Source organism: Dreissena polymorpha, chromosome 11 (genome assembly GCF_020536995.1).
Source record: "Dreissena polymorpha isolate Duluth1 chromosome 11, UMN_Dpol_1.0, whole genome shotgun sequence".
NCBI classification, from domain to species: Eukaryota; Metazoa; Mollusca; class Bivalvia; order Myida; family Dreissenidae; genus Dreissena; species Dreissena polymorpha.
In genome coordinates, this window is record NC_068365.1 from 57,963,956 (window position 1) to 57,981,872 (window position 17,917).

Sequence of the window (17,917 nt, forward strand, 5' to 3'; positions counted from 1 at the left end):
GATAGCAACTTGATATTTTGCATGCATGTGTATCTCATGGAGCTGCACATGTTGAGTGGTGAAAGGTCAAGGTCATCCTTCAAGGTCAAAGGTCAAATATATGGCTTCAAAGCGGCGCAGTAGGGGGCATTGTGTTTCATTTTGTTTTGAAAGCCTGAAATCTTGAGTCTGTGTGGAGATATCTTCAGAACCCTTCTTGAGTGGGGAGTGAACCTCGGACATCCCTGTCTCCCGACGGGCAATATATTTATCAGTTATATAAGCTATGTAACACAGTAGCATGTTCTGTTTCTCTTTAACTATTATTGAGAATGCTAAAAAAAGGGTATTTTTATGTCCCCCACTATAGTAGTGGGGGACATATTGTTTTTGCCCTGTCTGTTGGTCTGTTGGTTGGTTGGTTGGTTGGTTGGTTTGCGCCAACTTTAACATTTGCAATAACTTTTGCAATATTGAAGATAGGAACTTGAAATTTGGCATGCATATGTATCTGATGGAGCAGCACATTTTGAGTGGTGAAAGGTCAAGGTCATCCTTCAAGGTCAAAGGTCAAATATATGGGTCAAAATCGCTCATTTAATGTACACTTATGCAGTATTTCAATATTCAAGATAGCAACTTGATATTTGGCATGCATGTGTATCTCATGGAGCTGCACAATTTGAGTGGTGAAAGGTCAAGGTCATCCTTCAAGGTCAGATGTCAAATATATGTGGCCAAAATCGCTCATTTTATGAGTACTTTTGCAATATTGAAGATAGCAACTTGATATTTGGAATGCATGTGTATCTCAGGGAGCTGCACATTTTGAGTGGTGAAAGGTCAAGGTCATCCAAGGTCAGAGGTCAAATATATGTGGCCCAAATCGCTAATTTTATGAATACTTTTGCAATATTGAAGATAGCAACTTGATATTTGGCATGAATGTGTATCTCATGGAGCTGCACATTTTTAGTGGTGAAAGGTCAAGGTCATCCTTCAAGGTCAAATATATGGGTCAAAATTGCTCATGTAATGTTACTTCTGCAATATTGAAGCTAGCAATTTTATATTTGAAATGCATGTGTATCTCATTGAGCTGCACATTTTGAGTGGTGAAGGGTCAAGGTCAAGGTCATCCTACAAGGTCAAACGTCATATAGGGGGACATTGTGTTTCACAAACACATCTTGTTTATTTTGGAAAGTTGTAATATGTATTGCTTGACAATGCGTATTTGGCTTTTCAAATTGATCTGCTGTACAAACGTATCCTCCATTGTGTTGATTTTATTATCATGTTGATTCTAGGATATTGTGTGATGGTTAGAATTGTCATTTGGTTGACCTCTAACAAGGGGTGAATAATGCTATTGCCTTATGTAATCATTATGAAAAGTGGCTTTTAATTAAAATGGCTTCATTCATTTGGTGTTAGATACTTAAGTAAGAGCATTTAAGACCTGAAAATTGTTTACATATAGATAAATAATGTCTGTAATTAAGAGGTCAAGGGCATACAATAATAAGCTGATTATGAGTAACAAGTAAGAAATCATGATACACTTCAGGGCTCACCTAATTGCCCAAAAATTCTTTAGTCTATTGTATCATACAATGTTTAACAATTCTTATAATTTGCCTTTTTATGCCCCGGATCGAAAGATCGGGGGTATATTGTTTTTGGCCTGTCTGTCATTGTATGTGTGTGTGTGTCCCAAAACTTTAACCAAAACTTTAACCTTGGTCATAACTTTTGCAATATTGAAGATAGCAACTTGATATTTGGCATGCATGTGTATCTCATGGAGCTGCACATTTTGAGTGGTGAAAGGTCAAGGTCATCCTTCAAGGTCAAAGGTCATAAAAACGAATTCAAAACTTAAACCAAAACTTAAACCTTCTTCATAACTTTTGCAATATTGAACATAGCAACTTGATATTTGGCATGCATGTGTATCTCATGGAGCTGCAAATTTTGAGTGGTGAAAGGTCAAGGTCATCCTTCAAGGTCAAAGGTCAAAAAAATAATTCAAAGCGGCGCATTAGGGGGCATTGTGTTTCTGACAAACACATCTCTTGTTTATGTTGTTTTTAGCTAAATTAATATTCCTTTAGGATAATGCTAGTGTGAAATTTGGTCAATGAAAAGGCAAGCTATGAACTTTATATAACTATCCAGCACCATTTTAAAGACCATATACTAATTGTTGACTTCACCGTTCTCTTTTACAGTGTTGTGGTGCCTCTCTACTATTACTCTGCCTTCAAAAGGACGGCAAGTTCATCGCAAACATCAAGAAAGAAAACCAAATAGTGCCAACAATTTTCACGTGCATTATCATCCTCTTAACTTCCAGCATTTGCCGCAGTGACCTATGGGACTCGAGTGGACTGTCCTTATTAAGATCTTTAATAGAGATATTTACCATTTTATGCACATTACCAAAATATTACATTCTGTGGGGAATCCTATGGCAAGACAAATTGATCATGTCAGAGCAATGGGTTGTGTTTCTGGTTCCCCTACACGGGGTATACCTGCTGTATGGGAGCTCGTTCTCCAGTCAGGCACTGGCGTTAGTCGGTCTGTACTCGGGAATATGGATGATGGTCATGAGGCTGCCATTGACTCCCCATCGCACTGAGGACTGAGAGAGTGTGCCTAGTTGTGGCTACTCAGGGTGGTGAAGGGTTTCAAGATTAAAGCTGTAATTTGCTTTTGAAGACTGCAGAATTGGGGAAATTAGTTGAACAGTACAAGCTACTAATCGAACAAAGATTGAGTCCAGTTGTCCAAATATGGGTTTATATGAGCCTTGCTCTACGAAAATGGGGTTTAATGCATTTGCATAAAGTGTAGTCCCAGATTAGAATGTGCAGTCTGCTCTAATGGCATGTCATTTTAAGATAGTATCTTTTTAGCAAAATTCAGATTCTGTAGAAAGTTTAGTCCCTGTTTATACTATGTGGACTGTACAGCTTTCTCTGGGACAACACTTCATGCAGATGCATTTAACCCCGTGTTACCAGAATGAGGCTGGTTTAATCCAGGTCCTTGAACTTGTAGACAAGGAGTCAGGTAGAGGAATCTGTATAATTCCCATTTGTTAATTGTCAGTGTTCCTCTGTTTGTCTTATATCAGAGTAAATTTGACCAATAATTATAATTTGAAAAAGACACATTACAACTAGAGGTTTAAAAAAAGGGACAAGTGAAATGGGAAAATATGTGGTATCGGACCCTAGATTAAACAAATCACTTTTTCCAAAGAACAGAACTGTGCATAGTTGCTGTTCTAAAATAAAGGGTAGATTGGTTTAACATTCAGTCTGAAGTACTAAACCGTAAACACTAGAATGAAGAGTGCATTAATATTTAATTGAAATGACATTGAGAGTGTGAAATGTTCAATACATGTAGTCTTTAAATTGGATTATCATGTATTGATTGAATAATGCACCTAATATTTACATCATAATAAATTATTTTTAAAATTTTAAGCTCACCTGAGCAAAACATGCTCATGATGAGCTTTTGTGATGGCATTTTGTCCGTCCATTGTGGTTGGTCTCTTGTGAGTCATATGTCAAAATTTGCATTGTGAAAGCTCTTGAGGCAGCATGTATTGCTCAATCTGCATGAAACTTGACCAGAACATTTGTTCTCATGATATATTGGCCTAGTTTTAAACTGGATCATATGGGGTCAAAACCTAGGTTACTAGGTTACTTTTCCTGAGCTGTTAAATTGACTCAATACAATTTTATGTCCAAAAACTTCCCCCAGAGTGCTAAGGGTAAGTCAATAATCCTGAAATTTGTTTGAACCGTAAAATTTGTGTTATTATATCAGGGAAAGTGTATTGTGAAAGCTTGTGAGCACTACCTGCATATAACAGTGTAGTTACTTTGGGCACGGAGTGTATATTGACAGGAGATGAATCGAGTATTTGACCCTTACTGTAGTAAATTCAATCTTATGCAAAAACTATTCATCCGATTTTATTGGTTTATACGTTATCTTGTTGCTTATTAATTCCTCTTTCAAAAAAATATAACTTTTAGTATATTCCCGTTGTTATTAATGGATTTATAGCGAGTTAAACACAAGAAATACACATTTTATGTTTTACCACCGCGCGTTTTAACGTGTTGTGGCTATCGATCTTTTACGATTAGCGTACAGCGAAGCGCCGAGGTTATACATTTTGATGTACCCTCTCACGTCTTTTGTTAAATTATAGTTTCATTTCTCGGCCGATTTTGACAAATTATATATAATTAAAAAGCTTACGTTACGTAGTAAACAGATATATCAATATATATTAAGATTTTCTTCTGATTTCGACAGCCCGGCGAGTTATAACTTTAACTTTTGCAAATATCATACCGTTTTGGAGTTTTAGAATCTAGATTTACGGTTGACATGTTCGTACTTAATACCAATTTGTAGCGTTTATATTTGGAGTTCAGTTTTAAAAATTACATCTTGCTTAGGAGAATAGAATTCTGTATACGATAGAAAAAAATTTGTTTAAAAACGAAAGTAATTAAGGAATGAAGGCGGGAAAATGTAGCGCGCGTTCCTAACTCACTGAACTGATGCTACGGTCTTGGCGATTATGCTTTTGTTCAGAAAACGGCCATTGAATTTCTTTTGCCATCTTATTATATTTTTTATGGAATATATTGTAGTATTTTGTTCACGAAACATATCAATAAAGCTTATTATAAATGAATCTTAATAAATTAACGATTTCAGCTCTTGTTTATAACACAGAAAGGGTGTAAAATTTATGATGAAACAGCGTATATAGCGGACCCTCTCGATATTATTCGGCTTTGCATGCATACTTGAAATAAAATGGGTGTCAAAAACATTCATCGTTTGCTGTTTATTATCAACAAGGTAATTATGTATAATTATTTGAAATGTTATTTACCTTAAATTATCAATTTATTAAAGATTCTTGAAAATCACGGTCCGTGTTACGCGGGTCATTTCGTATTTTGACATCAGGGCATCATGTCCAACTATTGAAAATCAGATTTTTTTTCACCGGGACGATGACGGCTTGGATTTAGACAGGCAGACAGATAGTTTATTCAGACTTAAACAACAGTACATCGTCTTCAACTCAAATATATGAATTATTTTTAGACGAATTGTTAGGTGATTACACATATAGCAGTGATGATTCTGAGAATGTTGCCATGTTTCTTATCCGTGTAATCTAGAGTCCATGGTTTGAGCATTTTTATCGCGGTGTTCAAAAAAAGATATCTCAATAATCTTGTTTATTGATAGATCTGTGGTTTAATTGCCCCTGTGTTCAGCACAAACCAATTATCTCCTTATGATCAGAAACTGTGCCGACCAATACTAAATAACACTATGGTGTCATACGCCACAGCAGGGACCTATACTTGTATATTGGTCCCTAACCACAGGTGGCAATGTCTGGTCAGATTACACTTTTTATGATACCGCCATGTCTTCTCGTGGTATTAGTGGTCATTTCTTGGAGTAATGTAACGCCAAATACTCAATTTTGCGTTTATAAGATATGTAGCATATTGAAAACATTTATAGTCATCTGCCCATACAGATTGCCATAAACTAAATACTGTATAGATGTCAGCCAGCTAAATCACAATAATTATAAGTGCTTAATACCTATACATGTACATTTTAAACATTTAAAAAATCTAATACTTAACATTTAACGTATTTAGCGGGTACCGGTAAAAAAACTCCGTCATTTCGTAGTCCTATAAAGAGTGTATGGTAGTGTACGGAACAACATAATTAAAAACAGCATTCTCATTTGACCACAACAGGGTTAAATAATCTTTCCGAAAAATACAAATAATACAGAGTTTTAATTTAGAATTCTATATATTTATAACTCTGTTAACTTATAAAGATATTTCAATATACATGCATAGACAGTTGACCGTGATTTTCAAGAATCTTTAAATAATTTTAATTAATTGATAATTTATGGTTAATAACCTTTCATATAATTTTACATAATTACATTTTTGATAATAAACAACAAACGATGAATGTTTTGACACCCATTATATTTGAAGTATGCAAAGCCGAAAAATATCAAGAGGGTCCGCTATACATTTGTATACGCTGTTTCATCATAAAATTAACACCCTTTCTGTGTTATAATCAAGAGCTGAAATCGTAAATTTATTAAGCTTCATTAATACTTAGCTTTATGGATATGTCTCTAGAACAAAATATTTCAATATATTCCATAAAAAAATATAATAATCGTGGCAAAGGAAATTCAATGGCCGGTATCTAAACAAAAGCATAATCGCCATCAGTTCGGTTCGTTAGGACCGCGCGTTACTTATTTCAGCCTTCATTCCTTACTTGCTTTCATTTTTAAACCATTTTTTTTTCTATCATATACAGAATTCTATTCTCCTAAGCAAGATGTTATTTTTAAAACTGAACTCCAAATATAAACGCTACAAATCGGTATTAAGTACGAACATGTCAACCGTAAATCTAGATTCTAAAACTCCAAAACGGTATGATATTTGCAAAAGTTAAAGTTATAACTCGCCGAGCTGCCAAAATCAGAAGAAAAACTTAATATATATTTATATATCTGAAAACTACATTACGTAAGCTTTCTAATGATATATAATTTGTCAAAATCGGCCTAGAAATGAAACTATAATTTAACAAAATACGTGAGTGGGTACATCAAATGTATAACATCGGCGCTTCGATAAAAGATCGACAGATACGACACGGTCACGTGACTTAGACACAACAAGATATTTGGCGTAACGGTCCCGTTTCATATCCGTGTAATCTAGAGTCCGTGCTTTGGGTCATTAAGTGAGCACTACCTGCATATAACAGTTTAGTTCCTTTGGGTCATTAAGTGAGCACTACCTGCATATAACAGTGTAGTTACTTTGGGTCATTAAGTGAGCCTTGTGAGCTCTACCTGCATATAACAGTTTAGTTCCTTTGGGTCATTAAGTGAGCACTACCTGCATATAACAGTTTAGTTCCTTTGGGTCATTAAGTGAGCACTACCTGCATATAACAGTTTAGTTCTTTTGGGTCATTAAGTGAGCACTACCTGCATATAACAGTTTAGTTCCTTTGGGTCATTAAGTGAGCACTACCTGCATATAACAGTTTAGTTCCTTTGGGTCATTAAGTGAGCACTACCTGCATTTAACAGTTTAGTTCCTTTGGGTCATTAAGTGAGCACTACCTGCATTTAACAGTTTAGTTCCTTTGGGTCATTAAGTGAGCACTACCTGCATATAACAGTTTAGTTCCTTTGGGTCATTAAGTGAGCACTACCTGCATATAACAGTTTAGTTCCTTTGGGTCATTAAGTGAGCACTACCTGCATTTAACAGTTTAGTTCCTTTGGGTCATTAAGTGAGCACTACCTGCATTTAACAGTTTAGTTCCTTTGGGTCATTAAGTGAGCACTACCTGCATATAACAGTTTAGTTCCTTTGGGTCATTAAGTGAGCACTACCTGCATATAACAGTTTAGTTCCTTTGGGTCATTAAGTGAGCACTACCTGCATATAACAGTTTAGTTCCTTTGGGTCATTAAGTGAGCACTACCTGCATTTAACAGTTTAGTTCCTTTGGGTCATTAAGTGAGCACTACCTGCATATAACAGTTTAGTTCCTTTGGGTCATTAAGTGAGCACCATAGGGCATTTGGGCCTCGTGTTTAACAATGTATGTGTGCAATTATTTTATACAATAAGATTATGAATACTTGCTCTTATTTATCATAATTTTAAGCCGAAATGTACATTTTTCAACTGAAGATCTGTAAATGAATTTTTCTTCTGCACATGAAACGTTTTGTTTCATCATTGTTTGTTTATGGTTTGAAGAATACTTTTGTAAAATTGCAAATTCATGAAATATAAAGGTTACCATAATTTAGTTGCAAGTAACTGGCATAAAATGTAATGGAAGAGTGAGATTAACTTGAATAAACACATGCATAATGCGTGTTACTTTAAGTGAATAAAATTATGATAAACTGTGTGTAAAATGGCTTAGTATATTCATTTTACAAAACCACAATTGTTGTGACATGGCTTACTGTCAGCGGAGTAGGTCACTTTTGAGGTGTTTGTATGCCCCATCTATCTGTTCTGCTTTTAGTGCAGAGTTTCACTTGGAGAAGTAATAGAAGAATGGGAAAACAAGAGATGTGCTTGTCAGAAACACAATGCCCTATATTGCGCCCCTTTGAAATAAAATTTCAATATATCATTAGGCAGGTTTAGAATTATCTCCCTTTTAAAGCTTATAACTTCCCTTGGATTGTATTTTTTTTGCTTTTGACCTTGAAGGATGACCTTGACCTTTCACCACTCAAAATGTGCAGCTTAATGAGATACACATGCATGCCAAATATCAAGTTGCTATCTTCAATATTGCAAAAGTTTTGGGTAATGTTAAAGTTTTCAGATGGACTAACAGACAGACAGACAAACGGACTGACAGTTCAATGGCTATATACCACCCTACCAGGGGCATAAAAATCTTCATAGAATCATAGGGACCTCTGAGAAGAACTGCAGAGATCAAAGACAACAATGTATTCTGTCAAAATAATGTCTATTGGGAATGCCCAAATCTTTTCTGAACGCAACTTATGGTTTTGTTTAATACAAATGTTTATTTTTCCCTCACATATTGATCTTAACATTTAAAAACCAATAATTTACATAATATTACCAACAGTTAAAATACAAAAAAATAAATATAAATATATAATAGGAAATAATGGATTCAACAGAAATCACAAACATGCAGAATGCTGAAATTGTTTACATCTAAATATAATATTATACAGATGTGGTATAAAATTCTTTAACATATAATAAACATTAACAGAATAATAAAACACGAAGCATAGTAAATTAGTAACAACAGTTACATTAATCAGACTTTTATATTTCTGCAAACATGTATTTCATTTAATACTCCACAATCTGGATAGTTCAGCTGATATCTTTACACAGTACACAGACCTTTTTGAAAGACACAGTCCATAACTGTTTTTAAAGAACATAACTTTGCAAAAATCATAAAAAAAGACTTGAAATAAATTCATCATCAATTCATTTACTAAAACAATAAACCATATCAACTCATTTATCTTCCCTACATAACTGTTAAAGCATTTATGCACCAGAATGATTGTGGAAATTGAGATTGTTCAATTATCACAGCAAAAGAACGGTTTGTAATAAATCAAACAAAAAGATTAGTTAATTAGCAATTAACATCAGTATTAAACTACAAGGTTTTGTAGCTGCCAATGATTTGATCGTAACACATAACAAGGGAAGATAAGTACAATTAAATTAATCAGCAGTTTTTTAAGCCCCTTGCTTGCACTTTGCAGTGTTGGCTTCTGTTCTATCCATCTCAACAGAAAATTAAACCATAAAATTATAAATATATTGTTTATATTTATCCATATGAATCAGATGTATATTCTGAAAAAAAGGGTACATTACTGTAAAGGTACAGGTCTGCCATTAACCTGACACTGATATTAAAGAATACATTAGCCAAAGTTACAATTAATTAAAACATTAGATTCCTTTCTGGAATTGAGTAACCAGGTACATGTAAATCAATTTAAGCATAAAGCAATTAATTATCTGTAGGAGCATTATTGAACACAGCAGAAACAAAAGTGAATACAAGTAGATCAAGATAAGTAGTGCTGCTAATAGATTTTACAAGTATCTGGGTGATGATGGCAAGCTTTGGATCACAGTACAATTTGAGCCATGATCAGGGACTTCACTTTCCGCTTTAATGGTATTTTTAATTTTAAGGAAGTCCCTCCTTCCGAAAATCAAGTTTAGGCCGAAAGTGTTGTCCCAGTTTCATTTTCAGCTTTTCTGGACTTCACAAACTATAGTTTTATAAAGATATCTAAAGATATGACAACAAAACTTGCATATCGAGAGTTTAGGTTGGAACATTGTATCTACTTAACATTTGTAACAAGACGTACAACAGTTTCACACTCCACAGTCGATTAATATATCTGAACTTTGATTCTCCACAACATAATATTAAAATAGACGATCACCACAAACTTGCCCACAAAAGTTTTTCCCCCTCCCAAGCTATTGTTTAGGGATATTTTAATTGATCTAAAATCACAAACATTACCACATGCTATATGAAAAATAACAAACAAAGTTATCGTGCGCTTTTGAATGAAAAATTAAATGACTAAACATTCTTATGATGTCTAAGGGTGTTTATTTAATTATGATTGAGATTTGATGACGCATCTGTTGAACTTAAAATTTATCATTCAATCCAGTCTCACACTAACTAATGATATAATATGAATTGAATTAAATTCAGCTCATCTCTATTGCAATGAGCTTAGGAATATCTTCTAACAATCATGCCATCATAGGTGATGTAAAAATGTAAGCATTCCAATATTAGAACATTCAGTGTTAAATAAGACTTTTACATGCATACATGTATTTATCACATTCTTTACAAATCCTTAACAAATACATGTGCTACCATTGATTTAAGCTGAAATATACATGTGTATGATCATGTTATTTGAACATGTAAACACATTTTTCAATTAAAATGAAGAATATGTTGCACCAAATTTAGTGATAATAAAACAGTCTGAAAGACTTGCATCATAATCAACAAATAAAGTGAATACACAGGGTTTTTTTTTTGCACTGTCTGCGCCTCCGGACAACGGAGGCATTCCCAAAGCAAATGGACCCGTTCCCAATCCAATTTTGATTACATATTTCCCAATTCCAAAAAACATAATTTATATCGAAAGAGTGACTTCCCTTCATCCGTGACGTAATTAAGCCTTTAGCGACTCAGATTTTAGCAGGTGTATTCGCCGGATGCATCTGCCAACATTGACAGCTATAAGGTTCGAACTGTTCCGCATTATAACAAGTATATAGAACCGCACAATACACATTCTAGTCCAAATCTGTAGACACTTATTTTCAAGCATGGCTTCCCATAACGATAAGTACTACAGCAAAAAACCAAGAAAAAGAGATGCAAAAGGATGTTCGACGATAACGTCGATGTTTGCGGAAATCGCTGAATCTTCTACTCCCTCTAGTAACCCCGAACAAGCAGTGCAAGCAAGTGAAATACCCATGGCTGTTCCATTGTCCGACTCGGTCGATAATTCTTCTTCGGAGCCTAGTAAGAAAGTTGTTGTTCAGTCTCCAAGTTCAAGTCCATCAAATGCAAAAGACAGAAAGCAAAGAAAAATCATGCTGTGACTTGTGTGACTTACTTACCTGTTACCAGTGTTTGTTTTTAAAGACAAAATAACAAAAGAAAACATGTTTTTTTGTAAAACCACTTACTTATTTAAGCATGATAAAATTCCCAAATTGACCGTTTCATGACTCGAAAATTCCCAAAATGGACAATTTTGTCAATAAAAATTCCCAATTTGGTCAGACTCCTTTTCCCAAAATAGGCAGATAAAACCCTGATACATAAGTATTATGTCACAAAATGAAGATTAATATTATGAGGGTGAGTATATGTGAGTGAAAAGTATGCCAACCAACTGTAGCCTTATTAACCCTTTACCTCTTAGATATGTACTTTGACGCATTTGTAGTCCCTTAGAAAGTTAAATTTAATTAAAGACCTATCCTAAAAGATTCTAGTTTTAAAGGCTTCATTTCGAAAAATTAGATACTAATGAGCAGCAAACAGCATAAAACCTGAACAGACGGCCAGTAACTTGAAGGCTGTTCTGGTTTTGTGCTGTTTGCAATTAGGCATTTTCACTTTGCTTCTGAGTGGGAAAGGGTTAAAGGAGCCAGATGAATCTGTTTAAAGTCAATTAATTGTATCCCAAAGATATTGAACAACCCGGCTGAAAGGGCTATACAGAAAGTGTTCAAAAGGAAAACATCAAACAATTGGTGTATACCCTCAAAAAGTATTAAATACCTGAATATAATAATGAATATCTGTCCCTCATGTGTAAAAAAAAAGATGATATTAATATATTTTGTGAGATATATAAACCATCAAGCACCAATACACACCAGTAAAATATTGTACACATTTTCTACTAACTGTTTCCACATTAAACTCCCACATTCATGTACGATTTAACTCTCTTAAGATCACAATTAATGGTGTTCATATCCATGAAATGTATATCCAACTGTGCTAAAACTTTGACTTGGTAAATGAACACATTTGTAAACAATTGTTTGTTAAACAAAGATCTCCTTTGAACTTGTTACCGTTTAAAGGGACCTGTAAGCAGATTTTTGTATTTTAAAAATATTCCATTAAATGAATTTACTAAAAAACATATTGGAATAGTCTTAAATAATTATAACAAATGGAAAATATCAAGTTTAAAAAATGCCCCGCCCTGGTGTCGAACGTGGTATCTCTTGAAGCATAAGCAAACTCGCTACTGCTACATCACGCAGACTTTTTAATATATAATATATATAGATGTTAAAATGACATGTCGGTACTACCAATACCTGTTTGTGCTAAATAAGTCACAAACACATAAGTTTGTCAATAAACTAACCCGTACTTTAAATATTTTTTTAGTTATGAGTATTATTTAAAATCATTGCATACATTCTTTATTAAATCTGACAATGTTTTTTAAATGGTCATTTTGCCATATTGTGAACAAGTCCCTTAAAGAAACAGACTTTCATTTTAGACCTGGAAGACATATATCCTAAATAAGAGATTTTACTTTATGTGAAATATGCAACAATGCTTGTCAATGGCACACTGCATTATTAAATAAAAGGAACAAGACACAAATTAATTATCAATAGTTCTAATTCTGAAATGAAAATTAAAACATTTGAACTAGAAATGTGACCTTGACCTTTCACCTACGAGCATAAGCACAACACATGAAACACCTTCTGGCATTAACCTTATGAGGAATATTTATTCAGAATACAGAAATCTTAAAAAAAAATGGAAATTAAAGTTTGTCATCTTTGATTTGAATTTCAACCCTTACCTTTCACTGAGGAGCGATTATTATAAATGACGGCTTATGAAGTAATTGAGAAATCTTAAGTTTCAGTAATATTTCAATTCTCCGAGGTATTTTAACGTTGTGTGGCCTAAAAGAAAATCCTTGATCTTTGACCTTGAATAGTTACCTTGACCTTTAACCAACAAGCATGTGAATTTTCAAACCATAGGGAAAATATTTATTTAAAAAAAACAACCTTTTTATTCTCCCACCCATTTTAAAGTTACATAGGGGAAAATGAAGGCATGCGGACATGTTATAACCCACCTTATATAGCCAGACGGATGGTACAACTACTATATGCCCTCATTGTGGGGCATACACAATCCCTCCTAAAAGTATCTTTGTTATGTCTAAGTAAATTTACAATGCCCATCTGTGAGCAAGTCACAGATTCTCTAGCTATCATGAAGCATATACACTTGTGAAACTATACCACAGCTACTTATATTTTGCTCTACCATAAAACAGTTAAACATTTTTTTTTAAATAATATCTGTAGGTTTTATGCTGTTTTGATTTTATCAGTATCTGAGGGCATGAAATGAAGCTTTGAAAAGTTTAATCTAGTAAAATCTAGTAAGTCAAAGTGCCTATTTTGGTGACGAGTTAACTGCCTTGGAATGCTGACCATACAAGTTCTACTACTGTAGACATTGCCAATGAAGATTCTTTAAGATCACAACAGTTCTGTACATTTTTCTTCAGTGATAACTTCCGTGGAAAGCTGACTGGTCCGTGGTTAGGGAATGTTGCTGCACACTGTCTATGTGTAGGGATCCCACTGACAGCTGGCCCTTGTCTGGGGTGTCTGGGGTCGAGGCAGGGCTTTTAATGGCTGCCTTTTGGCCAGGGGGAGGATTTCTGTAAGGACTGAAAGGGGAGAAATAAAACTTGTTAACCAGTGTTAAATTAATATTATTTTTTTAACTTTTATGATTTTAAACAATGTTCAGTACACAAAAGTTAATACAGGGAAACCCCGCTAAACCAGATCCTTTCAAATCTGGAATCCTATCTAATCTGTACATTTTTCTGGTTCCATTTTATTCCAATATATATTCATATGTTTAAGAAATCTTTCCAATACTGTAATCGTTTGCATTCCTGAGACCAGCCTATTGAATATCACAAATGCTTGCATTAAATATATATTCAACCCTCAAGTACTGATCTTTTTGGCATCTTTGTCACTGTCAAACAAGAGATGTGTTTGTCAGAAACACAATGCCCCTATTACGCCACTTTAAAGCCATATATTTGACCTTTGACCTTAAAGGATGACCTTGACCTTTCACCCCTCAAAATGTGCAGCCCCATGAGATACACATGCATGCCAAATATAAAGTTGCTATCTTCAATATTAAAAAAGTTATTACAAAACTTTAACCAAGGTTAAAGTTTTGGGACCGATTGACAGAGTGACAGAATGACAGACAGATAGGCCAAAAACAATATTGCCCCGATCATTCGATCCGGGGGCATAAAAATGTGGGTAAGGTGGATTTAGGTGTCTTACAAATTACCAATTTTTTTAATAATGTGGTCAAAAGCCCAGAGAGGCTCAACTCATACTCCAAGGAACTCAACTGTTTTTAACAGATTCTGTTTACAAAATTTCAAAATGAGAAACCGATCCAACACTGGCAGGGCTCTCGGAAACGCTTAATCAAGCGTTTTTGTACTCATAAATTTGACAAATGATGCTTATCGGAAACTAATTGGGAGACCCCAGGACGCACCTTTTTGCATAACTAGATATTTCGAGTAAATTCATTAACAAACAATACCTGTAAAGCAACCTCTTATTTAAATTCAAGCAAAAAAATTTCCTCACATCTGTTTAAAATACAATTGATCCAAACCAGAAACATGTCAAAATAGTTCTCTCAAAACCAATCCTCTATGGAACTAACGCATAAATGGTGTATCTGACAGTATGTGCATGCTCCTAGTAATGTAGTTTGAATGGCCACTTGCTGATGTGTACAAAATCTATAGTTTTAACTTCCTAGAAACTGGTCCCTCTGGGCATTCACATCAAAGACCTTTGATGTCTGCCAAAAGCATTCCAATCTTGCTGTTTTTTTGAGGCATAGGTTTAACTGATGTCATAAGTAACACTGTTGTAATTGTCTGTATTAAACTGGTTTTATTGTTGTTTTAAATGGAAATATGATAGCAAGGAAAATTATTGTCTACATCAGTAATAATAGAGAGAATATAATGAGAGGTATTCGTTATGAACATTTTGTATTTGGGTTTTAAATGATGAAACCAACAATTATAATATGTATTATTATTATTATATTCAGTCTTTATTTAAATGGATTTTGGGCTGAAAATTCGAAGATGTGTGCAATATTAAATAGGACTCCTACTTTTTTAAGTTTGGACTCCTACTTTTTACGTTTGGACTCCTACTTTTTTACGTTTGGACTCCTACTTTTTTATGTTTGGACTCCTACTTTTTTACGTTTGGACTCCTACTTTTTTACGTTTGGACTCCTACTTTTTTATGTTTGGACTCCTACTTTTTTACGTTTGGACTCCCACTTTTTTATGTTAGGACTCCTACTTTTTTATGTTTGGACTCCTACTTTTTTATGTTAGGACTCCTACTTTTTTACGTTTGGACTCCTACTTTTTTAAGTTTGGACTCCTACTTTTTTATGTTAGGACTCCTACTTTTTTAAGTTTGGACTCCTACTTTTTACGTTTGGACTCCTACTTTTTTACGTTTGGACTCCTACTTTTTTATGTTTGGACTCCTACTTTTCCCAAGTAAGGAGTACAAGGACTCCAGTTTTTAAATCCTAGTGAGACAGCTGACTGGTGAACAAACCACAACCATTTTAGTACTCAGCCCAGATATCATTACAAAACCATTTTTTTAATGTTCTAAACAAGTTTCATGATTAGGGGTAACAAATGTGACTTATGTGATACAATGGTTTTACTACCAGTATGAAGAATTTGTGATAAATGTGGTATCTAGTGTTCACAGCTTCACAAGCTTTTTCTTAAATGTTACCTCATGACCTTGTTTAAGACACCACCAAACCAAATTTTGCACACATTTTGGGCAAATATTCAGAATAAGTTTCATCAGGCAATAAATGTGCCCTGTAGTGTTCAAATGCTTTTTTCTTAATTTAACTTTGTTAGGCCACGACTTTTATATTTCTTGGTTTACAAAACCGCCGACCCTAATTTTTGGAAAATGGGAAAAAAAATAAAATCGGAAAATCGTCTTTTTTTAAAATATTTTATTCCCGACCGCACTTCAAAATGAGCGAAATGAGAAGAAAACGATCCGGTTTGAGTACGTTTGCGAATAAAATCAAGTAAGTACAATCAACGATTGGTTCACATATATTGCAGAGATCGGGATATTTTTCAATGTGACACATTATGTACCAGTCCTTTTATGGGCACTTCTCAAAATTTATTCCGAGTAAAAATTACAGACAATAAGAAAATCAGCGTCAGTCAAATGTCGACCCCATCAAAATTTATTTCCGTGTCTGTGACGCAACTATATTGTTTAACATGTTAATTATATTAAACAAACCCGATAGTATTTGATAATAAGTATAAATAATCCAATAAAACACTGCCATTATTTACGATATATGTGTTTAGGAATTTTGTAAACACGTCCGCCATAGTTTATAGGAACTGTACAGAAAGTTTGGAAATCGGAACAAATCGGTATATCTCGGAAAATCATTGATAAATGTATTTGTCGTTTCAATGCTTAGGGCCGAGTAATTTCGGCAAATCGGAACTCAACTTGTGTAAAACACTAGCTCAATTAACCGTTAAACTCCGCCTCCGTTCTCTGCAAAAGATTCGAAGGCGGAGCTATGCACGTGCTTTTATTAAATTGGAGGATTGCAATTGAGAAACAAACACACGATTGGATCGGCATGTTGATTGCTAGACAAAGGAAGCCAATTTTTTCGGCGCGAAATTTGTCGCTTTATTGCTTCCGACAGAAAGCGGCTTTCCTTTGATGACGTCAAACTGTCAATTCACACAGACTGCACATTTTCGGAAGACTTTAACTGACTCCTTGTTTACAATTCCAGTAAAAAAAACACTTGCTAACATTAAACTTTGGATTAAATTATCAAAATAAAGCAAAAGCGAAGTTGACAAATATGATTAAATTAATTCGCGTCAGTTCAAATAAGACGTTTTGCGTTGTAAATCAACGAGTTTTCATGGCAACAACAACTTTGACAAACATTACCGCGACGACGCATGGATCGATCTACCTCGATTTTTTTTTCATGTACGATCTCATAAGTCGAGTAAGAGCAAACACATACCGGGTAATTTGTGTATGAGTAGTTTATCTTATATAAGATTTATGCAACGGGCATCGCATTGCGTAATGGTGCGCATCCAATTATGGAAATGAAGCGCAGTTTTTCGTTTTAATGGGAGAAGAACGCATGTCATGTAATGGAGTGTTTCAAATTGCCTGATGTTACATAAGGTGCTGTTAGGACTCATTTCATTTGAAGATATAGATGTGTTTCATTGCATAATTTGATTTTTTGTCTCTGTGTTAAGGTTATAAAAGATATGTTGTCTTTGTTCTGATGTTATTAGCATTAACTTTTTTTTCCAATGATGTGTTTTTTTGTTTTTTTTTCGACCGCCCGATGGACCATTTTCAAAATAATTTTTGTAAACCAATAAAAAAAAAAGTCGTGGCCTTACCTAGTTTGTGATCCCACAGAACCCAGTTTTGAACTCTGCCAATATATCCTTGGGAAAAATGGTCTTATGTTGAAGTGGAAAAATGGATATGTT

General features: G+C 34.3%; 2 protein-coding genes and 1 long non-coding RNA gene across 18 annotated transcripts in view; 1 reads left to right on the top strand and 2 right to left on the bottom strand.

The window, feature by feature from the left end:
- Positions 1 to 2,772, top strand: part of LOC127850335 (uncharacterized) — a 47,909-nt gene extending 45,137 nt beyond the window's left edge. For all 3 annotated transcript variants that reach the window (XM_052383308.1, XM_052383309.1, XM_052383307.1), the window contains exon 20: positions 2,214 to 2,772. In XM_052383308.1, the coding sequence (XP_052239268.1) occupies positions 2,214 to 2,633 (420 nt within the window). In that variant the 3' untranslated portion in view covers positions 2,634 to 2,772. The remainder of the gene's footprint in view (positions 1 to 2,213) is intronic.
- Positions 2,773 to 6,454: 3,682 nt separating this feature from the next.
- LOC127850346 (uncharacterized) lies at positions 6,455 to 7,931 on the bottom strand. 13 transcript variants are annotated; one of them, XR_008035218.1, is made up of 4 exons: positions 7,471 to 7,928; positions 7,287 to 7,378; positions 7,103 to 7,194; positions 6,455 to 7,056 (listed from the first exon to the last, which is right to left on the bottom strand). It is a non-coding gene; the product is annotated as an uncharacterized LOC127850346 (long non-coding RNA). The 13 variants fall into 13 exon arrangements; XR_008035220.1 differs by having other exon boundaries at positions 7,103 to 7,424; positions 7,517 to 7,931; XR_008035224.1 differs by having other exon boundaries at positions 7,103 to 7,424; positions 7,563 to 7,930.
- A 735-nt stretch (positions 7,932 to 8,666) lies between these two features.
- Positions 8,667 to 17,917, bottom strand: part of LOC127850352 (Golgi-associated PDZ and coiled-coil motif-containing protein-like) — a 28,460-nt gene continuing 19,209 nt past the window's right edge. Inside the window, exon 9 of one of the 2 annotated variants that reach the window (XM_052383324.1) lies at positions 8,667 to 13,963. In XM_052383324.1, the coding sequence (XP_052239284.1) occupies positions 13,795 to 13,963 (169 nt within the window). In that variant the 3' untranslated portion in view covers positions 8,667 to 13,794. The remainder of the gene's footprint in view (positions 13,964 to 17,917) is intronic. The other variant, XM_052383325.1, reaches the window with a different exon arrangement.